The sequence below is a fragment of the Clytia hemisphaerica genome, unplaced genomic scaffold (genome assembly GCF_902728285.1).
Source record: "Clytia hemisphaerica strain Z4C2 unplaced genomic scaffold, Clytia hemisphaerica genome assembly, whole genome shotgun sequence".
In the NCBI taxonomy this organism is placed as follows: Eukaryota; Metazoa; Cnidaria; class Hydrozoa; order Leptothecata; family Clytiidae; genus Clytia; species Clytia hemisphaerica.
The window spans coordinates 167751-192721 of record NW_027103678.1 but is presented as its reverse complement, the minus strand read 5'-3'; the positions used below and the strand labels follow the sequence as shown (position 1 = coordinate 192721).

General features: G+C 36.0%; 1 protein-coding gene across 1 annotated transcript in view; it reads right to left on the bottom strand.

Moving 5' to 3' along the window:
* The window catches only part of LOC136803669 (phosphoinositide 3-kinase regulatory subunit 4-like), a 38551-nt gene that overhangs the window by 10916 nt on the left and 2664 nt on the right, over window positions 1-24971 (bottom strand). Inside the window, exons 6-16 of the mRNA XM_067060390.1 lie at window positions 24726-24849; window positions 24165-24240; window positions 23737-23833; window positions 22848-22966; window positions 20873-20925; window positions 15024-15254; window positions 14442-14588; window positions 13677-13973; window positions 13011-13145; window positions 12153-12290; window positions 11182-11273 (exon numbers count right to left, since the gene is read on the bottom strand). Of these exons, the coding sequence (XP_066916491.1) occupies window positions 11182-11273; window positions 12153-12290; window positions 13011-13145; window positions 13677-13973; window positions 14442-14588; window positions 15024-15254; window positions 20873-20925; window positions 22848-22966; window positions 23737-23833; window positions 24165-24240; window positions 24726-24849 (1509 nt within the window). The remainder of the gene's footprint in view (window positions 1-11181; window positions 11274-12152; window positions 12291-13010; window positions 13146-13676; window positions 13974-14441; window positions 14589-15023; window positions 15255-20872; window positions 20926-22847; window positions 22967-23736; window positions 23834-24164; window positions 24241-24725; window positions 24850-24971) is intronic.

The following is a 24971-nucleotide window of genomic DNA, read 5'->3' as shown; positions in this document are numbered from 1 at the left end:
CTCCTTCCACCGAATAAGGAGAGGAATAAATCCTTCCAGATTAGCCATATCCAAAAGCGTAAAAAGTTTTTGTTCACATCAATTCAAAACATACAAAAAGTCCAGTGATGCTCACTTCAACATACTACCAAAATTCAATCTAAACCAAAAGGGAATGGCTTTCCCACCATATGTATACAGTTCATTTCTTCAGCTTAGATCCTCTTCTTGCAATGAAGCAACAACTCTGTTGAGCTTTGCCTGTCGATGAAAGAATAAAAATTCCATCTTCTTTCTTCTCATTCCGCAAGTTCAGCTGCTTTCTTCGTTTCTTTTCATCAAGCACCATTTCTTTTCAAAACACCAATTTCTCTTTTCAAAACAACAATAAATGTTTGTTTGTTGTTTTTGTCAACATTCGAATTTGGAAAAGTTCGAAAGCCCTTCGAAAGTCTTTGCTCGAGTCAATGCAATGACTTCTTGAAAAATGAGCGCCATTTGAACGCTTCTTGAACGCTTCCAGCCCGCGCTGATTTTCCGATCTCTTCTTTAGATTTCCTAATTTAAACATTAAGGAGATAAAAACAAGGCTTATCTAGTACCGGTAACCACGTGTATTATCTCCGTAGCTTTTAAGAATTGGTATATCTAAACGCACGAGGCGACACTTTTTGAAAAAAACGAATTTAACCATCCGTAATTCCAGGTCTCTCCGCTGCGATTCTAGGTTTAATCTAAGGCAGGGCGGACGGCTTTCTCAATCATTTCTGCGTTTGAAAGATTGGATATATATAGTAATTTTTCATTTGCGCTCCCCAGCGTAGGTGAGATTTAAAGGTACATATACACGATAGCAAAACTGCTTCGCTCATGTATATTCGCTTCGCAAAAATTTTGGATGTTTTTATTAAAAAACGTGTATGCTTAATGGGATGAATTGAATGCGTGCTTTTTTTGGAATTTTGGAATTCCATCTTTTGAACTTTCATAAACAGAGGCTCAGCATATGTTAGGCACTTCAGTCACGTGACTAAAAACTGTCGCGAAAATTTAGCGGGGAAGCGTTTTTTTATAAAGACGGGGTTTTCGATTTTTCAAAAAATAGTATACATTCTTCTATCAAAATATGGCAGGGGTTTTTACCAGCTTTTCATAAAACAAATGATTGTGTATAAAGCTCAGAGGACTGCCTGAGTTTCTCCCGTGTGTGCCGAATTTATTGTTTTTCCTAGTAAAATTCTACAGAGCTTTGAAATTCTTTTTTAGTCATAACTTTTTATAAGCTGAATTTTTAAATATAGCACACCCTAAGTATTATAGAACAAAAACTTAACTTTCCAAAAACTATAAACACTTTATATCCAGTGTATTAGAGACCATGCCAAAATTCAATATTGTGATTTTCAAATTTCCAACATGACCCCCGTCCCAAAATCACTTTCGATTTTGCACGGGTTTTTGAGATTTCGGATCAAGAAGCAGCAGGAGAAGAAGAAAGTGTGGAGAAAGAAGCTGTAACACATGGAAATATCCATTCCTATTTTAATGAATAGAAGAGAAGAAGGTAAGCATAAATTTATTTCTGATTTCATGTATATTGTCTATATATTAATGATCAAAACTTGGAACAGCTTGTACTTGTCTTTGTGGCCCATATATTTAGTCTTGATGTCTGACAGTCTGACTGATGCTAAAGAAAACTAGATGTTAAAATATCCCTGTCGCCTGTGTACCTTTTTGTACACTCACTGTGCTGTGTACCTTTTTGTATGGTTGCTGTGTACCTTTTTGTATGTTCCCCATGTACCTTTTTGTATGTTCCCCATGTACCTTTTGTATTATATGCTCCCTGTGTACATTTTTGTACTTTCCCTGTGTATCTTTAGTATGTTTTGTGTGGTCCTTTTGTACGTTTTGTGTGATCCTTTTTGTACGCTACCCAGCATGGTCCTTTTTGTATGAGTTTGGTGTGTACCTTTTGTATCCCCTCCATAGGTCCTTTTTGTGTGTTACCGGGTATATACTTCTTTGTACACTCCCCATGTACCTTATTGTACGTTCTCCGTGTACCTTATTGTACGTTCTCCGTGTACCTTATTGTACGTTCCTCGTGTACCTTACTGTACCTTCCCTGTGTACCTTCCCTGTGTACCTTATTGTACGTTCTCCGTGTACCTTATTGTACGTTCTCCGTGTACCTTATTGTACGTTTCCTCGTGTACCTTATTGTACCTTCCCTGTGTACCTTCCCTGTGTACCTTATTGTACGTTCCCCGTGTACCTTATTGTACGTTTCCCTGTGTACCTTACTGTATGTTCCTCGTGTACCTTATTGTATGTCCCCCGTGTACCTTACTGTACGTTCCCAGCGTACCTTATTGTACGTTCCTCGTGTACCTTATTGTACGTTCCCAGCGTACCTTATTGTACGTTCCCCGTGTACCTTATTGTACGTTCCCAGCGTACCTTATTGTACGTTCCTCGTGTACCTTATTGTACGTTCCCCGTGTACCTTATTGTACGTTCCTCGTGTACCTTATTGTACCTTCCCTGTAAAAATTGTACGCAAAGAAAGCTTTTCTTTAGTAAAAGAATCTGATCTACGGAAAAAATATTTTGTCTGCACGTTAAAAAGATATGATCAATTATGTACAAAAATTGCCTGTTTTCTCCTTGAATCTTGAATTCTGTTTCTTGAATACTGCAATTGTGGTATATAAAAAATGTAAAAGTGACGTTTATACCGCAATTGCAGTAAAAAACTACTAGCACAATTGAGGGATTTGCCTGTGACTGCTTATTGCATGTTCCTCGTGTACCTTATTGTATGTTCCCCGTGTACCTTATTGTATGTTCCCCGTGTACCTTATTGTATGTTCCCCGTGTATATACATTATTGTACGTTCCCCGTGTACCTTTGTACGTTCCCCATGGTCCTTCTTGTAGGCTCTCCATGGTCCTTCTTGTAGGCTCTTGTGACTCTTTTTGTATGTTCCATGCTGTCCTTTTTGTACTCTCATGGCTCAGTATATATGCATGGCAAACATAGCCCTAACCATCAAGCAGAGTCTCACACCTTAGAGTCTTTTTTTCTGGGGAGATTTCAGTGAATGACCACACATTTGGCATTGATTCCTTTAAAAAAGATTATTTCCCATCATGAAATTTTGAATTTTTCTTTCCTTTCACATTCAGGTGCCAGGATTACAAATTCAACAAAGTTGGAGAACCTCTAAAGCTGACAATACAATGTAACTTGCTGACAATGATGTAATGATAATGTTGCACATAATGAAAATACAAACAAAGACACATTCTTGCAACAATTAGACCAAGGAACTCTATTGTTCCAAGCAGTTCCAAGGTGCGATTTGATATCAATGATACAAATGTCATGGAGTTTGGTTTATCAAGACACAAATTTCACAAAAAAGATTGCTGGAAAGTGTTGTAAATATAATAGGAATAACTAAATGTGACAATTTCAAGGTCGACAATTTGATATATTATCATGAATACTAAAGTAACATGTTATGCACTGGAAATCCAAATCTGTAAAGGATTAGATCCATTTAAGTAACTTTTTATTTGTGACTGGCATATTATGGTGGTATAAAATATTGATGACAAGGAATTTTTTCATATGAAACTAAGGTGTACAGCATTTCGATATCTCCAAAATTCATTGCCATATTTCCATTGGTTCCTTAGTAGACAGTCTCCAGATATTTTGGCACTTTCTTACTCTGACGAGTCTTAGAATGATATCAACTTGTAAATGTATAAGATTTTATTTCCTTAGTATGAAGCTAAAAACCAATATTAGTTAAAATACATTTATTTTTGTGTTAAAATGATTATCATTTGCATGCAATTTCTTAACAAGTTTTTAGACTTATATCATCTGCGAACATGTCTAATTTAAATTGTTATTTATTACAAGAATAAAATCGACTGTGTCATTTTCAGTAAAATATTGTGTTTATTTCATTTGATTTTTTAGATAATAGATGGAATGTGGAAATGTTTTGATGAAAGGAGATATCTAAACCAAATTTTGAAAACTTTGATGAGAAATGCAAAAAAACATTTTTTTATGATAGTTTTCAAAACTCCATCTTTTTATTTTAGTGCATTTTTCTGATATCATCCAATTTTAAATTTTAAATATCTGTTGCCTGGGACGAATTCAGACAATAAAATTTGGCACCTCAGTAAAGTGAGCAAAAATCTAATTTTTTGCAATAATCTAATTTCTTCTATATCTGTTGATTGGAACCACTTCAGACGATAAGATTTGCCACACTGGAAGATATCCAGGTACAGAAAATTTAATAATAAGAGTTTTGAATTTTTTTTGCTGACGCCAGCAGGAATAAGCAAAAATCGAATTTTTGCAATAAAATGCTGACATCATCAATTTTTTAAATTTTTTTTTTTCAAACTCTTGTTCACCACAATACCTTTCAGTGTGCAAAATTTTAGCTTTGCAATCAAAGTATTTCAAGAGTTATTGCAAAAAAATGGATTATGACGTCATCTGCCATTTATGACGTCATCGAATCTAAAATCCTCAATATTTGTCAACTGAAACCACTTTAGCCAATGAAATTTGGCACACTGAAAGATATTCAGGTAAAGAAAATTTTTAAATCAAAAATTTCCATTTTTTCTGCTGACGTCAGCAGGAATAAGCAAAAATCGAATTTTTCCAATAAAATGCTGACGTCATCGATTTTTTCAAAAAAAAAATTTTCAAACTCTAGTTTACCACAATACCTTTCAGTGTGCAAAATTTTAGCTTTGCAATCAAAGTATATCAAGAGTTATTGCAAAAAACAATTTTATGACGTCATCAGTTGGCCTAAAATTGAAATTTCTTAATTTTTGGGCCAAAAATTTGAAAAATTGTAAATTTTTACATTCAGCATCACGAGACACCATTTTTAGAACCACCACCCGAAATGAATCAAAAAATGGACATTCAATATCGAAAATTCTGAATTTTAATTGCGATTTTTAGTTACTTTTACCCCCGGATTTTCTCGTTTTTACGTTACCTCCCTGTATAAAAGTGGTATTAATTCTGCGAAAAAGTAAAATTTCATCAAAATTTTTTTTCCAACCTGTAGTATGATGATCAAAGATCACCTGAAAGAAAAAAATCGAAAAAGTGTTTACCTAAACTTGGGTTAGAGCCAAAACTTGCTCAAACTTAATTTTTTTTGACTAAAAAAATGCCTGTTTTTTGCCCACTTTTTGGAAGGCTCCTTGCAGTAAAAATCCGCTAATTTTTGCTCCAATTAGCTTCACAAAAAATCCAATAACTTTTTTTCTATAAATGTTACAGAGGTCAGTGACCCCTCGTTGAAACGAGAAAAGATAGAGCTTTCCAATGAACCAAGTTTGACAGGGGTAGTTAAAAGTTCGAAAATCGGCCTAAAGTGCCTACATATGTCTTAGGGTAATATCAAGGGGTAATATCAAGGGGTGTTAAAAGGGGGTGCTTTTTAAAGGATGAAAAATAGTTTAAAGAAAAAGAAAATATTCTAAAAAAAGTTAAAAAAGAAACAACGGACGAATGAACTAAACTTAAAACACCTACGAAAATTAAAAGAAAGAGTCATAAACCGCAATTGTTGCTTATATCTCCGGCATTTTCACTCGAGGAAATAAATTCATCTAAATCGGACTCGGAATCAGAATATGTTTCTTTGTGCAAAGATTAAGAAAAAAAACTAATGATAAAATCTTTTCACTAGAAAGGCGCTAAGAGGTTTTGTCGACCTATTTTGAAATAAAAATCTGAGAAATTCAAGGTTTGGATACAAATTGTTTCGAGTTGTGAAAAAATAAAGTAAAAGACAATTTTTATAACTTGTGTAGTATACAGAAAACAAAAACAAAACATTATGGGATAAAATTATTGGGGAGGATTTATGGGGTTTACAAGAGACCTTTTATCAGAGAAAGGTCACATATGGGAAATTTAATCCCTTTTAACTTGAGAACAAACTATAAAAGTAAGGCTTCGATTGCAAAAAATGTAAAGAACAAGCTAAGAACATTTTAAGGCTTTAAGGTCTCTAAAACACCGAATTTCTTATGAAATTGCACAAAAACACTCACAAAATGGTAAAATTGAGAACATTTTTAGGCTGAAATCACAAAAAGTTAAAAACATATGAAGGCTTCAAAATTGTTGGACGTTCTCATAAAAAAAAACGTGTAATGACTAGCAATGATGTGGCGGTCATTGTTCCTCCCATATGGGGGAACCGAGTACGATCCCGACTGTGGTAATGCTTAGTTTTCATCTAACTCGCCCGATTCAACCCATGTCGTGTTAGGTGAATCGGGTACAAAAAAGGTGGGTAGATGTTCGGGTTCGCTTTATCCAAGGGGAAAGTAATGCACCATAACACAGACACAGAAGCTCACGAACCATAAACTCGGAATAATTGGTTGTGATCGGTGCAGTGATTCCTACGGAAAATTAAAGGACATAATTCATCCAATGAAGTTTCTCTACACCAGAAGGGAGCGTTTTATTTATTTATTCATTTTTTCCCAAATTATTATACAATGATCTTCCCTATTAGAAATACTGTTAAAACATTGAGAAGAAATACCAAGAATTAAAAAATTAATTTACTCTTTGTATACATATGAAATGTATCTAACTGTTCTCGGCTTACAGGATACGCTCATGATATTGTCTTTTCTCCTCCTCGTCATTAAATAATAAACAATTCTTAATTGTTTCCTTGCTTTACCTTCGATCAAATCGCGGCAAAAAATACTCTTTGGCCAACTGCTCAAAACCAAGGTATTAGGAGCGCTTATTGTCTCGGTAGGTCTTCATTGTTTAGAAGGGGTTTAGTTCTTACCTCTACACATACTTCTTCAGGAATTTTGTGTATGATGTCTCTATTTCTATTTCTATTTCAGTGACGCGAATTCTCCTTTCTTGCACGGGAGCGCGTGTTCTAGATCAAACGGTGATTCACGCGTGGGAATTGATGGGAGTCATTCGAGAAGCCAGCTCTAACGGAATCTGATGGCATCCTAGGCTGCGTCTTACCTTCCTTCCTTTCGAAGGTAAAAGTAAGGCCTAAGAATAACAAGTGATACTTTTATGGACCTACCTGGTTATGCATTTAACACATATATAATTGATATCTACATAAGCGTGACAATCATTCAGAACACAAATAGTGACGATCTATTTAAATTAGTCGTTTGTTTCTTATAAAAAAACACGTTTAGAAACCAAAATTTCATGCTCTTGAAATATTCTTTCATATTCAAGACCTCGAGAGCAAAAAAACATATCTCATCAAAAAATTCAGTAATTTTAAGAACATTGATGTATGTTTATTAATAGTGATTCTTATACCGGGTGCGCCACAAAAAAGTTTCTCTCTTTAAAACTAATTTTCTCAAAATCTAAAAGTTTTTAAAAAACTGTTTCTATTTCATTGGAAAGAAGATAGATGAACTTAAATTTGGATGGGTCATTTATTAAATTCGATTCACTAGATCAAAAGTTATGCTCAATTAAATAAAAAAGTTACTTTCTAAAATTGCTCAAAAACGTTAAAAATCGACCTATCAAATTAAACAGAAGCATAATTACATGATGCATCAGTACTTTCGTTTCAGTCATTAAAAATGATAACTAGCTGTCTAAATGACCTTTTGTTATATGTAAAGGAAGGTTGTATTTCAATAAAAGGCAGAAAGTTTGTCGAAAAAAGCCAAAAAATCTTGTAAAATTCATAAAAATACATCAAATTGGGGTTTCGAGGTAGATCAAGCCTTAAATAGACTTTATTCTGCCTACAACCAAAAATCTGAGGGAAATATCGGTAAAAGTAAATTAAAATGATTTTGATGAAGATTTTAAACCCTTCCGACCCATCAGCTTCAAAATTCATGTGTTTAATTACTGAAAAATGCTTTTAATCATGTAAAGGCTATTGCGATTGCCAGTTTAAAAATAAAAATTTGATAGGTCGATTTTTAACGTTTTCGGGCACTTTCTGAAAGTAGCTTTTTTATTCAATTGAGCATAACTTTTGATCTAATGAACCGAATTTAATAAATGACCCATCCAAATTTAAGTTTATCTTTATTCTTTCCAATGAAATAGGAATGGTTCTTTCAAAATTTTTAGATTTCTAGAAAGTTAGTTTTAAAGAGAGAAACTTTTTTGTGGCGCACCCGGTAGATAAACATGCGTTTTTTGAGCCAACAAAATTTTTTTGCAAACATCAGCTTGAACCATCTTTTACCTATGATGGTACCTTACTTTCCTGCAAAAAATCAGAAAAAATTAATGATCCAATTTTTCACAAAGTCCAAAAACCCATTTTTTAGCCGTTTTTTGGCCCAAATTTGCCCAAAATATTTTTTTTTTGAAAATCGGGCTCCGTCATATTCGATGGTTTATAGTTATGCATCTTTGTGCAAAAAATAGACTATGATGTTTTTCATCCCTGAAATACTCCTGATTCAACAAGCGATATCTTAAGTTCCATAAAAGCTATTAAGATCGGACAAAAAGTATCGGACAGAGCTACTAATCTATTTTCTTATTTTTGAATAACGATAAGAAAGGGTTCAGCTGTCTCTGTTAGTGCCAATTTGAACCGGGTTGGTTGAAAATCGGCATTTTGGTACAGTCAAAAAAAAACATGTCCTTAAAAAAATCGTAAAGAATGAAAGAGCCCATCTCGAGAAAAGCTAATATCTAAGTAATTGATAATGTGCTTATAAAAAAATATCGAATTTGGCCAGTTTTTCTATAAAAACACGCTAAGCAACCAAAATTTCATGTCGAAACACACATATTCTTTAAAAGTAAGCCCTCCTGAGCAAAAAAAACATCTATCTCATATAAAAATTTAGTTATTTGACTAAGAACATTGATGTATCCTTATTAATGGTGATTCTTATAGATAAACATGCGTTTTTTGAGCCGACAAAATTTTTTTGCAAAAATCTGCTCAAGCCATCTTTTACCTACGATCGTACCCTACTTTCATGCAAAAAATCAGAAAGAATTAACGACCTAATTTTTCACAAAGTCCAAAAAACCCGTTTTTTAGCCATTTTTTGGCCTAAATTTGCCCAAATATTTTTTTTTTTGAAAATCGGGCTCCGTCACATTCGAGGGTTTATAGTTATGCATCTTTGTGCAAAAAATCAGAAAAAACTAACGAGCCAATCATGAGGAAAGCTAATAACAAACGAACGAACGGACGAACGGGCAAAGGTTAATTTATAGGACCTCCACCGGGGTAGGTCCAAAAGCCTAGAGCTGCCTTTTTTGTAGATGGCACCCGAGAACATTTTTGTTTGATAAGACGCTTTCATTTTCGTTTTGAGCCTGTATTTTGCTTTTAAAAAAGTTCATCATACAATATTATTATTTTCATTATTGGCCTCTCCTACACGATTGCTTGTGTAAATCCAAGCAAAGAATCGGGTACTGGCGACATAACGTCTCGCCAGTGGATGAATAACAACAAAGGCCACAGCATTGAGTGATCCCAAAACAGACGGCAACAAGCGTGTAACGTTGAACATAGTTTCGGGTCGAAACCCTAATGATTTTGAACGGCCCAAAATGACTTGATAAGAAGCGATACCGCCAACAAAAGCACCAAACAGATACAAATAAACGATGGTTACTTTCAGAATATTTTCGATTGCGTCTGAGATGACTTGATTCAATTTCCGTAAGCGACGTAGTTGGTATATGGAGAGACCATATAACACTATTGTCAGGACCGTAGCGAAACCGTTTACCGGTAGAACGTATTTGCTTGCGTACCCAATGGAGTGTTGAGCGTTGAAATAGGTGGTGACAAAGGGTATACCAATAACAAAGAAGCAATACCAACAAAAAGTGATACGGAAGCGAAGCGGAGTAAATTTAGTGCCATAGTTTTCCAAGTACTTGATTCTTAAGAAGCGATCAAGGCCGGTCAAAGCGAAAAGATAATCAGTGGAATAAAAAGAAACAAGCATGAAGAAGTAGCTCCAAGTCAAACCGGCACAACTCAACTGTTTCGCATTAATGAAAAGTGGGATTCGAATCAAAGCTATGGCGCTGCTATACAGGTCGACGATTGATAAGTACATCAGTAATTTCATTGATTGATTCTGCAGCAGTCGCACAGTATTGATGAGGAAAATGACCAATGTATTCGCCAGCAAACCAAAACAACCAAAAAACCCATACAGTACCACGAACGCGTGCAGCGCTTTTCCGTCAATAGATAAACTAAAACGCTCGTTTTGGCAGAATAAAGTCTCATTCCTTATCAAACTGTCATTGGACGATGCGTTATTCACAGCCATTTTCTTTGGTAGCGTGCAGTTCAGTGTCCGTTTATCACGAGGGGTTTAATTAGCTATTTCTCAGTGCTTATATACCATTATGAATATTTAATATCTTTGACAATAGAGTTGTTTTTGTGTTACTTGTTCATTTTGAAGATTGCAAAACATTTTTCTTTTGTTATATTTTCAATCATTTTGTAAAAGAAAAGGGTAACATTAAATTCGACAGTTAAAGGAAAGACTATAGTAAATATCCCTCTTTCACACTTCGATGGATGAATGATGCAGGTGCAGTAGAGTGAAGGGAAAATGGATACTGGGAGTGGAAAAAGAGCGACTCTCTCTCTCACTTGTGTTGGTTGAAAAAGCTATTGTGAGGGGGAGATTTGAGTCACTAATGCTGTAGTCTACACTATCAGGCTTTTAGGCCTTACTCTTGGTCTATAGGCACTGCTAAAGGCAGCTAGTAACCCCCGCCAAACTCTCTATTGTGAGAGAATAGAGATCTATCTCTATTCATTAAAACCTCAGTGCGCATGCGATTTATCCAGAGAATTCATTATTATTTAATTAATTAATTTTAATCAAATATTAATTTTATTATCTAATTTAAATATTCAAACAAGAGCAGTGCTCATATCCCGAAGAGTAGGAGTTTTACGCTCGAAACGAAGGAAGATATGACATAGCCTACTACTGCTGGTTACGATTGACCTTCTTCACGAAGTCACTTTGAATAAAAGCTAGCCAAGAAAACATCTGTAGTACACAACCTTTTCTCATTATGCATCAATGTGTTATTCACTTCATCAATGTTGAAGTTTCACTAATCATGATAATAAAACTAACCTCTGTAAGAATGTCCAAGCTTGTGGGGATCGGATGATATAGTCATAAACCATGCGTGGTATGGGCTCATCAAGAATACTCAATAAAATAGTCTGTAAAAAGAAAAAAAAACAGAGTGAGAGTTCCTATACTAGATACGGACTAGATATTACAACTTTTTTTTTCTTCGCAGTAACGTCGATTTACCTTTGCGACCTTTTGAGTTTTTGAAGTCTAGGTTTTCCGCCTGCAATAGTGGGAACAAGAATTTGCAGTAGATGGTGTATATTTTACCGAACCAAAAATAGATTTCCCGAAAATTTTTGTAAAACCTTCTTTGTCTTAAAATCTTGAAAATTAGAGTAAAAGTTATCCCTAAAACCAATTATTATGGTCAGGGCCCTTAACTTTTAATCAACATATCCGCAACATGATCCATCCCAAGTTTTCAAAAGTTTTCGCCTGCGGTGCTGACCATAAGTTTTTTCAAATTGAAAAATCTGACAGTCCTTGCCCCGGTGAAAATCGAGGTAAAAATTATCACCCGGGGATATTTGAAGACCTCTTAGTGTTTTCTCAAAATTAGACCCGGTGAAATTTTGCCATATCCATAGTCGTCCCGGTAGGTTTTTTTTAGGAGCATCCAAAACTTTTGAAACCTTCGGATGTTCTTCTTAACTTTTTAAATTCGTTTAAGCCTAAAAATGTTCTCAAAATGGTCGTATTTTCACTATTTTGCGAATATATTTTTGACCATATTTCTAAGAAAATAGCCGTTTTAGGGTCCGCGAAGCCTTAAAATGTTCTTAAGTTTTTCTTTATATTTTGATAATCGAGTTTGTTTTTTTAAATACAAAGACGTGTAGGTTTTAAAACGTTATCGGGTCACTGAGACCCGAGTCTAATATTTTGGCCGTAGAAGCCTTATGTTTTTATATAGTTTGTTCTTCATTAAAAAACGTGTATCAAGGAATTAGAAACGAAAATCTAACCTGGTTATCATATTGTATGAGAGGTTGTTTAAGGTATGGTTGAACGCTTGGTGCTAACCGACACTGCACATCAGCAGGTGACATTGCTTTAGCACATGAGATGATATAACCAGCCGCTGCGTACCGAATCCAACGATTCTGAAAGATTTAAAAAACAACAAGTTAAAGGGAAAATCAGATGGTTTGCCAGGACTGGCGGAACAACCGTAAAGGTGGGGAGGCTGAAGGCTCAAAATGAGATAAAATTCGTTAGCAATTTGTGAAAAAAACTCCCATTTGCTCAAAAGTAAGGAGGCTGAAGTCTCCCCACTTTCGCCGGGCTGGGTTTGAGATATTTGGCATGTGGGTTCCTTCTTGTGTTCTGAGTTTTAGAAAACAATAGAGAGTCATCGTAAGAACCATGTAAGAACCTATTTGTAGAAATTTCAAATTGATTTCCCCAAAAATACAAAATCAGACTTTGCATCATTGTGCAAAAAATCATGGATTATTTCATAAGACCTCCGAGGTAGGTCCGGTAGCAGAACTTATATTCTTTATTACTAGAATTTTCATTTTTAATATAGAGGTACTCTGATGCCTCCTATATTTCGACTAAGTCATTATTTTCAAAATAAAATTGTTGCATCAATAGTTAGGTCCATTATCAGTTAAAAAAGTGTGGAGTAAAAAAAACTCCGAAAATGACAATTTATCAATTGAATTTATCAACCCTATAAGTGAATTAATTTTCGCGTTTATCGCGAATTTTGGCCATTTTCGCGAAATTTAATCCACGCAAAGATTTATCCACTTAAGATACACCAACTCGGACTATGCTGCATAGTATTTCGTATTTCAATTTCAGGTATAACTTACCGGATGACAAAGGAACCTGGACACATCCTCAATGAACTCGTATATTATTTGCTTTTGTAACAGTTGCAATTCCACCAATGAAATGAGAGCTTTCAATGCGCTCACCACCACAAACTCTTCAGTGTCTTTTAAACCCTATAAAACCATTTTATGATATTGTTAAAATATATCACAGTGGAGTAGTTACTATAATATATTCCCCCCCCCCCACCATCTGTTTGCGTGGAAATTGAAAAAAAATGCGCGAATGCGTGAATTGAAAAACTTGCGTGAGCGTGAAAATCTACTTTTTGATTGCGTGAATGCGTGAATCTGACTTATTTTTTGTGTGAATTCGTTAATTTTCCCTTTTTCCAATGATTATGTGCAAATTTCCCCGATTTCCAAATTCTTCCCCAATTTTTCCCGAAGAACTTCTTGATTTCGGGTTTGTGTGAAACTTGAGAAAATTTTGCGTAATTGCATGAATTTTGGGACCACTGAGGGGGAGGGGAGAGAGGTTCCTCACTTTAGAACGAATCATCAAGCTTTAACCCGCGGAAAAGCTGGGTAAGGGAAATTTCGACGATTTATTTGCACTGCCAGGACAATATCTAACCCTCCACACTCTACCTCCACACGAAGGTGAGATTGTTTTCTTCAATAACTCGTTTTATAAGATCTTACCGTCTGTAGTAGAGGTTTCAAGATAGCCAGCGATTGGCAGCCAATATATACAGCAATACCCACAATAGACTCGAAGAAATCTGCTCGTATCTGCCAATCATGTTTATCGTTCAAGAATGTAATAATATGCGACAGTAACACATCATTGGCCTTCTGGCGGCCGAAAAACACGCACAAACGAGTCAATCCGTTCTTCATTATAGTTCTTTTAACGATATTGTTTGTATCGGTGAGTAGAGATACAACTTTGTTTTGAATGAGTTCGTGCAAGGCGTCCAATTCAAAATCATAGCTGACCTAGTAAGAAACGAATATGAATATTAGTTGTAATTGTTTCGTTATACAACTAGAAAAAAAAAACACAATAAGGCTGGAATATTGGTTTGCCGTCAGCCGACTGACTCTTCTTTAAACTTTTATTGCTAATTCGACGAAGAGAATTTCTTTTCTTCAAAAATTACAAAATGTAGACAAAAATTCCATGAATGACCAAAATAGAAAAATTTTCCGGCCGACCGACCCACCTCCAAAATCTAGGGTCGGGTGATGGCAAACCAAGAACCTTTTAGTCGAGCCTAAGACTTTATTTACGATTGAGCCATAACTTTGTCGATCACTCACAAGGTAATACGCAAGGGTTTGGAACGATTAATATTTCAAAGATGTATTTTGAGGCTCAAATGACTCAGAAATGCTGTCCACTTTCATTGATTCTTTGGTTTTGACTATAATTCATGTCATCATAATTCTTATGAATTGCTGTACCTGATATTGGCTTTGTTCCTCACGATCACCACGGCTGTTATTCAGCTGTGCAAGCTCCAAGAATCGCAACGCAGTTTCTGCTAAATGTGCAATGTTTTCTGCAAAAGCGCATTGGACAATAACTTCTGGATCGTCTGCTAATAAGCTCTATGAAAATAGATAAAAATCAAACACCAATGTGGAGTCTCCATTACTCAAACATAAAACATTTTGAAATTTATTCGAGTCGTGAAATAATTTAAACTGTAGAACCTTGTTAAGTTAAGGGCTTGTTAACTGGAGAGACGAGGAAGTTCAAGTTAGAGCAGTTCGCGGTATGGTTCTACTCTACTGTACTTTGAGAGATATGCTCAGAAAGTGTAGCTTCAGTTATGTGATGTATCTATGAGCTTTTACTGTTCAAACTATGGAGAACCGCGTTAGCAGAAGTGCCAAGAAAAGTGTTCAAATTTCATGCTATGGAGAATTCGATGTACATTCTAATGTGAAATAGTAAAACCTTATTAGATTTTTGGCACAAGCAATGGAAGAAAAAAAATCAGCTTAAAACGGGAAAGGGGTGATTTATAAGTATATTTTTACCAGTTTAGGAAGAATATATTCTGGAAAGATGTTAACTTCATTTTTTGGTAGCACAGTTACAAGCTGAACACACCGGCTAATTGTAGTGATAGTTTTAGCCCGTACGCGAGGTACTTTATCTTGAACCAACGAAAACATATAGGGTAGTAACAACTCTAGAATGACTTCATCATTAACATAATGAGCCAACTCCAGCATTAAATCCAAGGAGGTCAACTTGGAAACCGTAAACTGAAAAGTGAAATCGGTAAAAAAATAGTTATAAAAGATTTAAGCACGCGATTCAGACTACACATTTTCTTTATAAGAACATCCAAAATTTTTGAAACCTTCGGATGTTCTTAACTTTTTGAATTTTAAGCCTAAAAATGTTCTCAACATGTTCTTATTTTCACCATTTTTGAGCATTTTTTTTTTTTTTTTTTTTTTCATCATTAATTTCTTGATCTCCAAAAGTATATTGGTTCTTCTTACAAGAAGTTGAAATATTTTATGTATATGTTATGTATATAAATGTATATAAAATTCTACGATTCAAACTGATACGAAGTGGACAGCTAAATCATTAATGGAAGCTTAGTGGGCTGGTCGGCTACATAGTATAGAAATAGTAAATGAATGGGCAACCTAATATAGAAGACGCTGAAAAATAGGTTCGTCGGATAAGATGATATAGATAAAAAAACACATAGGTCGAATTGTGTAGGTTGTCAAAGTCCTAGTTATGCAATGAAATAGTAAATATTAAATATTAGGGAGAAAAACTACTTATATGATAATATTTTAATATATTCATAGGAGATCAAACTGAGAAGAAAATTCGAATTTAGAATAGACTAGACGTAATAGCCGCAACATCGAATTAACATCAAAAAAAAACTAAACCATTCGGTTAAATTTGTAGATATTGTGATGGCAAAATTGTGGAATGGCTGCGGTAAATAGAATATAGGTTCGGTTCATTTAGGAATATAAAATGCTAGAACAATGTTTTAGATAAAATAAAATAAATATTAACATAAAATAATAATATCAAAAGGGGAACGCTAGAATCGCTGGTGGGCTAGAAAACACAAGAAGAGTGAGTCCAAATATATAGCAAGTGTGATTGAAAATAAATGACCTTAGAAAATAGACTAGGCTGCAAATGCTAAAGACTACACGTAAGTATCAGATACTAGATCGACTGTGTTGATTAAGTTTGTGACTCGAGGTTGAATTGATTAGCTTAGAGATTTGGCTAGCCCTATCAAAATAAAAATTCCAGCATTTATCAGCAAGCTTTCCTTTTTGTCAATTCGTTTGATATCAACAGGCAAGTTGTTGAAGCATTTTGCGGCCTCATGTGCAAAGGTGCCAGTTAGACGAGAGTGTGTCCTCAATGTCATGTGCGACCAAATTACCATTTCGGAGCTCTCTGTCTGGATCCGGTTGTCTATTGAGTTTGAGGTATGACGGCCAGCTGGGGTTGTGGAGAGCGCTATGGGCAATCTTGGCGATTGTTAGATCAACCATCTCAGAAACTGGTAACCATTCGAGATCGATTACGTCGCTGGTTCTGGCAAAAACGTTTGAGCACGAAGCCAGCGGCGGCGTTCTGGACTTTCTGAAGACGCTCAATCTGGGCTTTTGTAGCATCGGATAGTAAAGCGATGCCATATGTCAGTTTACTGAGAACCAGTGACTCCATAAGCATCTTGCGCTGCTGCCATGATGCGGTGTTCTTGAATCGTTTTAAAGCAGCGTAACGTGGCAAAACAAGATCTCATGGTATGGTTGACATGTTCAGTCCAGTCTAGATGCTCATTAAATCTAACACCGAGAATTTTGAAATTTTTTGACCTGTTCAATATCCTGTCCAGCGCTTTTGATAACCGTGACGAGTTCCGCGAGGGGGAATGGCGTTGTGCAAGTTGTCTGGTCGAAAAGATTGTCATTTTTGTCTTTTTTGTGTTTAGACAAAGATTGTTTTGCTCAGACCAAAGGTTGATGTTGTCTATTTCATTTTGGACCGATTCGATGGCGCTCTGCAGTTCTTGGATCTTTGTGTGTCGGAGTAGCGTAGTATCATCGGCATATAGCAGGTATGTGTTCGGACCGTTGGTGTTTATAGTGGTCACATACAAGTTGAACAAGATCGGGCCAAGTATACTCCCCTGTGGAACGCCAAACTGTACGTCTAATTTGCTTGATGATTTATCGTCGATTTGGGCGTATTGTTTGCGTTCTGATAGATAATCTCTAATCAAATAAGGTACTTTTCGAGAGAAGCCAAGGTTACTAAGTTGTTTTATTAAAGTTCGATAGTCAACGGTGTCAAAAGCCTTTGAGAAATCGGCAAATACAGATAGCGTTACTTCGCTTCTGCTCATTGCAACTTTAATATCGTTTTTTTTTCAGCTTGAGTAGGACGGTTATAGTTGAATGCGATTTTCTGAAACCAGATTGACTCTCGAGGTAAATCGATTTTTCTTCGATGTGCTCGGTTAATTGTTGGAGGATAATTCTTTCAAAGACTTTTGACAAGATTGGCAAGATGCTGATTGGTCTGTAGTCTGTCAAGGATTGGGGGTCGGTGACTTTGGGAACTGGGCAAATTCGACTAGTTTTCCATTCTTCTGGGAAGGTCGATGATTGGATACAGTTATTGATGATATCGGTTAGAGGTGATGTGAGATATTGGGATACTGGCTTGATGAATTTTGAAGGGATGTTGTCGGGTCCGGTGGAACAATCTGATCTAAGTTTCTGGATAGCTCTCGAAACTTCATCGTACGTAGCAGGACGGAGATGGAAGCTGTCTGGATGTTCGGGTAGTTCTTCAATGAACGATTTTGAGAGGTCTCCTGCATTTCTTCCTGTTGTCCTCATGGCAGTTGAGTTGAAAAACTTGTTAATTTCGTCTTGATCAACGTCCATGCGTTTTTGTCTCGGATGTAGTAATTTGTTGATGACTTTCCATGTTTCGGCTGAGGATTTGTTAGCTAGGAGGTTCTTAAGAAATTTCTTTTTCGCTCCTCGGATGGTCGATTTGAGGTTGTTCCTCACGTTTCTTAGTTGGTCAAGTTGTTCATTGTTGCGGTTATTTTTCAAATTTAGCCGTAGTTCATTTTTTTCTGCCGTTGTAAATCTCGGACATCAAGATCTTTCATCCATGGGGACGAAGGACGGGTCAGTTTGATCTTACGTACAGGTGCGTGACGATCGATGCACTCCGTGATAAGTTTATTAAGTGCATTGACTTTGTCTGAGGTGTTATCGAAAGCATACACAATGTTTAATGGTAGCTGTTGAAAATCATTGATATAGTCTGCGAGTACTAGAGTTCGTTCGTCTCTAATGTATTTGTGCCGCGGTTCATATCGAGGTTTGTTGATTTTGAGGATACAAAAAGGTGAATCGTGGTCTGAGATTTCGTCACATAAAACAACATCGCTCGCTATAAGTTTGGTGTCAATGTTTGTGATAACATGGTCGATTAGAGTTTTGGAATTTCGTGTTGGTTGGGCTATAAGTTGTTTGAGATTGAGCGTTCCCAGTATGTTCTGGTAAGCTTCGTTTGCTGGTGACGGTACAAGTAAATCGATGTTAAAGTCACCTGTAATTATTATTGGACCATGATGAACAATTGCGGCTTGGGAAAACAAGTGATTCGAATTTGTTGAGCCACTCAAGTTTTTCATTTTGTTTACTGCTTGGCTGATACACAATGCCAATCAAGACATTCGAGAGACGGTTCTTGCCAGTCAATTCAATCCACTGGTGTTCGATAGTTGTGTCAAAGGATTCAATATCTTTACGGGCTTTGTGTTTGATGTCTGTTTTGATGTAGTATCCGACACCACCGCCACGTTTAGCATCTCGGTTTCGAAAGTCTTTTTCGTAGCCATCTATTTCAAGGTGCGATAAAAGGTTCTTGTTGTCTTTCAACCAGGTCTCGGACATTGTGATGATGTCGAATTGGTGCTCTGAGACGTATGATTCGAATTCGGTAAAGGTAGATTGGGTGTTGAGATGGGCTACGGATAGATGTTTACGGTGCTGGTTCAGCAGAGAAATTGATGGACTGACAAAGTCGTTAGGAATATGGTCGGCAGAGGCGTCCAGATCTTCAAAGTTTCGAATGTTGAAGAACGGTTGGATGACCAATGTGCACGTATGACAGGTCCATTGATACGGTATGCGGGAGTTTTCTATATGTATGTGCGCGCTTGCGCATTTGAGGTGGAGCTGTTCTTTGCATGTTATACATTCGAGTCGCTTGGAGTTGATTCTTATTGTCTTGTTGCATGAAGTGCAAAGGACGGGGCCTGGGTTAATTTCGACATCTCCGCACAGTAGCAGTCTATTAGAACAGCAATGGTTTGAATAATACGTAATTGGAGCTGAGTAGAAAGTTCTTTTTGATGTAAGTTGTACGTACTTTCGTTGTTGTTGTTGAGCAGTACACGAGTCAGTCAATGTAAACAAAAGAATCAGGAGTGAAATGTTCATTTTTTCCATTTCCTGTTGACGATTAGGATGGAAAATACACCAGAAGATGCAGAATCTGTTCGAGATCGTCTTCTTGATGTAAAACTGCGATTTTTAACCATTTTTCTAAGAAACCGGCTGTTTTAGTGTCGGCAAAGCCTTAAAATGTTCTTAACTTGTTCTTAACATTTTGGCCATCGAAGCCTTGTGTTCCTATATAGTTTGTTCTTATAAACAAAACGTGTAGGGCAATTCATCTACCAAAGACGCTGGTTTTAAAGATATATACGGTAATGTATTACAGAGGAGAACACACGGCAACATATTTTTTTGACACAGAACCCAGAAATCCTGAAATTCCGGATGATTTGCTTTGGTATAATTTTTTTGGCAACGGAACGAAAAATCAAAGACACGAAAAATATTGAAATATGAAAACCACATTTTGAAGGTTCAGTTGATTTACTAGTAAAATTATTGCATATGGTCCCCCCTGGTGACTCATTTTTACTGATAAGCTTGTTTTCACATGAAAATACCGGACAAAAAAACAACATCTTAGGTGTTAATGAAACTTAAAAGTGCCATTTAAATACTTAAAGCTGGCACATGGTTTCAGCCCACTTTTCAGGTGCCCCCATTGAAGCATGGTGCCCCCAACGAGTTAGGTCCCCTTGAAAAATTGCTTTGAGTTAGGTACCCCTATTCAGCAGATAATTTCTTTGAATTGACACTTTTTGTTCTTTTCTCATTCCTAAAATCATGCTCACGCATGAACGCCTGCTAATAAGCTTTGTTGTTATGCTATAAAGATGGCGGCTGTAAATCAAAACAATCACATTAGAAAAATATAGCAAAAGATGGCGTGATGGGAAACGAAAGAAAAATTGGATGGGAAACTAGGTACTGGGGTAAAAAATTCAATAATTTGAAATATTTTGAAATATATTCGATTTGGAAAATATAACCAGCCCCCAGAGCCTCCATCAAGACAGCTAGGTACCCTTAATGAATAGGTAACCCCAAAGAATTGCAAGGCATTAGCCCCCCTCTACTAACCTGGCCTAGGTGCCCTTCAGATTTCTAGGGGGGCTGATACCATGTGGCATCTTTCCCTTCGAGTAATACTAAGGTAAGTAAAATAAGGCCTTGAAGCCAAAAGTTTAAGAACATACTAAAGTTTTACAGACTCTAAAACGTGCAATTTCTTAGGAAATAAGACCAAAAGACTGACAAAATGGTGAAAATAAGATTACATTAAGAACATAGGCTTAAAAAACCCTTCTTATATCTTCTTAGAATATTACGCCTGGTGAGTAATAAGTGTGGCTATAAATAAAGCAACCATGAGCGAAGTAAAATAAAAATGTTTATACCTTTAAACTTCGAACACAAGATGTGACAAGTGAAACGATCATAACAAAACAGTCTAAAATAATAACAAAACAAGCTAGATGCTGAATGGACCTACCTGATGATGAAAGTTAGTTAGCAATGCAAGGAGAAAAATGAAAAAAATCAGTCAGAAAACATAGCGTTTAGCGAAAATGCATAACGCAAGAAATTCATCATTGATTGATGGTGGGGGGAGAGGGAAGGGTTGTAGGGAAAAAATAAATAGAAAGTTCTGGTCGAAATCAGTTTTATTGACAATTGAATCATGCTTGATGGTGAGCATTGTTATCGATAATGTTTTTGTGTGAAAAACATAGAAATATGAGGAAAAAACCCAATGAAAATCTGCAAAAACGGCGATTTCTGGAATTTTCAACCGGAAAAAATTTTTTCTCAAAAATCGAACACGGCCATGTTTTGAGCATTGCGAATACGCATCTTTCTGCAAAAAATCAGAAAAAACTAAAAATAAAAATTCCAGGAAATGTCAAAAAACCGGTTTGTCCGGCATATTTCCGGCATTTTAGGCCGGAAAAAAATGTTTTTCGAAAATCGGGCTCCGTCACATTTTAGATATTGTCATATTGCGTCAGTGTGCAAAATTTCATAAAAAAATATAAAGGACAGCTCGAGAAATTCAAGAAAATACTGTCTTTCCGGCGAAAATAGGTTGTTCCGGCGACTTTTAAAAAAGTTCCGGCTTCAAAAATCAATTTTATTGAAAATTGAAACATGCTTGATAGTGGGCATTGCTATTAAAAATGTTTTTGAATGAAAAAACAACCAATTATAAGGAAAAAGTCCAATGAAAATCTAGAAAAACGGCGATTTCCGGCATATTTCAGGCATTTTCCGCCGGAAAAATTTTTTTCTCAAAAATCGGACTCGGCCATGTTTTGGCCATTGTTAATAAGCATCTTTGAGCAAAAAATCAGAAAAAACTAATGATAAAATCTCGAGAAAATGCCAAAAATCCAGTTTTTCCGGTATATTTCCGGTATTTTCGGCCGGAAATGAATTTTTTTCGAAAATCAGGCTTCGTCACAATTTAGGTATTGACATTTTGCATCAGTGTGCAAAATTTCATGAAAAAATATAAAGTACAGCTCAAGAAATTCAAGAAATACTGTTTTTCCGGCGAAAATCGGCTGTTCCGGCGATTTTTAGAAAGTTCCGGCTTCAAAAATCAGTTTTATTGACAATTGAATCATGCTTGATCGTGGACATTGCTATTAATAATGTTTTTGTATGAAAAAACAACGAAATATAAGGAAAAAGTCCAATGAAAATCTGCAAAAACGGCGATTTCCGGCATATTTCCGGCATTTTCGACCGGAAAAGATTTTTTCTCAAAAATTGGACTCGGCCAAGTTTTGGGCATTGCTAATACGCATCTTTGTGCAAAAAATCAGAAAAAACTAATGATGAAATCTTGAGAAAATGCCAAAAAACCGGTTTTTCCGGCATATTTCCGGCATTTTTGGCCTGAAATGATTTTTTTTCGAAAATCGGGCTCCGTCACATTTTGGGCATTGCCATTTTGCATCATTGTGCCAAAAATCAGAAAAAACTAATGAGCAAATCCTGAGAAAAGCTGGTAACAGACGGACGGACGAACGGACGAACGGACGGACGAACGGACGAACGGACAGAGGTTAATTTATAGGACCTCCAGGTAGGTCCAAAAATGAAAAACAAATAAATCGAGGAAGTTCTATTATCCTAGCTTTTTTTTGAGAGAAACCAACAAATTTTGGCCAAACTGTTTTAACAGGTTTCAGTCACTACTAACCTGTTCTACGAAAGATACACAGTAATTGCATTATTTTTTGTACAAGAAAAAACTACATAAGAACAACTTAAGAACATTCTTAAGGGGTTAAAAATCAAAAAGTTAAGAGCATCCGATGGCTGCAGAGATCTCGAATGTAAAAACTTGTATAAGTAGAAACATACTGTCATTGAGAGGAATTTCTTTGCGTTCGTATTCATCACCTGACGTCACATTTCCGTCTCCCTCATCTTCACGGTGAGCGTGCAATGCGTGCTTGATCGTCTCCATGTCTTTCGCTATCCTACGAGTAAAGAAAATGAATAGTGAGGTGTACTAAAGAAGGTATCGAATGATTTTATTTTCTCTACGACCCGACCGAGTTTTATAAGGACAAACTACACAAGAACACAAAGCTTCGATGGTCAAAATATTAAGAATAAGTAATATTAGGAATAAGGTTAAGAACATCTTAAGAGCATCCAATGACTTTAAAACTTTTCGATGTTCTTATAGAAAAACGTGTACAACCCAACACAAACCAGATTCTCTGACCTGAGAAAGAATTATGCCTCAATATAAATATACCCTAAACGTAAAAAAGTAAACAAGGTGTCACATAGCGTCAACCCCCCTGACTTTTGGAGGTGGGTTACACCCAGAAAAATGCAAATGAAAACTGGGTGCTAAAATACAGCCAAATTTTTTGGGGGACCTGATATGTTTGGGGGGGGTCTGGAATTTCAATGGCAAAGCTGGAGGCTGACTATCTCTTTTATCATTTTTCTTTTTATCACCACATTTTTACTAGTTTTTGGCCAAAAAAGAGAGAAAACACCCCAAAATTTTTGTGCTCGCTTCACTCGCGTTATTTTTAAAGAGATTTTTACTTATCATAGCGGACACCAAAATAGAAATCTTATAAAATTGCGTACCCAGTTTGCCCGAATTTTAGTCAACCCACCAAGCTGCTGCGCATTATAGTCATTTTCACCCACGAAATTTGGGGGGACCTGTTTTTTTTGCCTGGGACCTAGACCTGGGCTGACCCTATTTGTCAATTAAAGTTCTTACTTTGCAATCTTTTCATCAGGTGTTAGGACAGGAGTTGATGCAAAAGTCGTAAAATAATTCTTCAAGAAGGAATAAAATTCTTCTGGGAAGATGGTTCCTATAAGAAAAGAATTACATTAAGAGAGATGTATTGTAGGCTAGATTTCGGCTGGGTTTGGGTCCGAAGAATAAACATATAATAAATGCTTATAATATAATATTATCTTATAAAAAAGCGCGTATAAGACCATGTTCGCACGTAACGGTTCCATTTCGGAACCAAAAACGAAATGAAGACATTCTATTGGCTAGGAACGACGCAAAAATGTAATTTAACCAATAGAATAGCTTTATATTTCGATTTGGAGCGAAACGGAACCGTAGCGTGTGAATGTGGTCTAAATACCGAACACGGTATGATCTGAATACTAGGTTTTCCCATTCTTTACCTCTGTATCTGATCATGTATTCTCTAGCAGACAAACGATTGTTCGGGTTCAACTGGATCATGTGACGAATCATATCCTATGAGAGAGAAAAATACAGTGGAAGAAGTGTAGTTCCAGTAGATACCGGTTGCCTGATGTTATCACGTAAAAAGGAATATAGCTTTTTCTATAAATCTTTATTCTCTTTGTTTTTGACCAAATTTACTTTTCAAACTTTAAAGGGATAATCAGATGGTTTGAGATTTTTTGCCTGAAGAAAACCTCTGTGGTTTTGAGTAAAATCGCCAACTAATTTTGTCTTACTATATTCTAAAGTCAAGATATCACAATTTAAAATTTCTGAAAATGGGTTCTCACACGGTTCTTACGTTGAAATTCTATTGTTTTCTTACTAAAAGCCAAAAACTTGTAATTTAAATATCTCAACTTTGGGAAATATTTAGCCAAAAATATTATGAGGTTTTGCTCAGGACAATGGAAGGATTTCACATGCCAAATATCTCAAACCATCTGATCATCCCTTCAATGCAAAAATATTGTCGATATAACAATGATGGCTACCTTGATACTGTCATCCATCTTTTGTAGCTTGGGTTCAGGATTGTAATCACCGGTTCGGTATGCAAGAAGTTGTGATAAATCGAACAACCCAACACCATCACAAAATAATTCGCTTATCACACACCTGTTAATAAAGGGATATTAAAGTAATTAAGAGATATGAAACTAAACTATATCGAAGCGTGGAGGTACAAAATGGAAACAAAATGTCGAAATATCAAAAAACAAAAAACACTCCAGGACGAT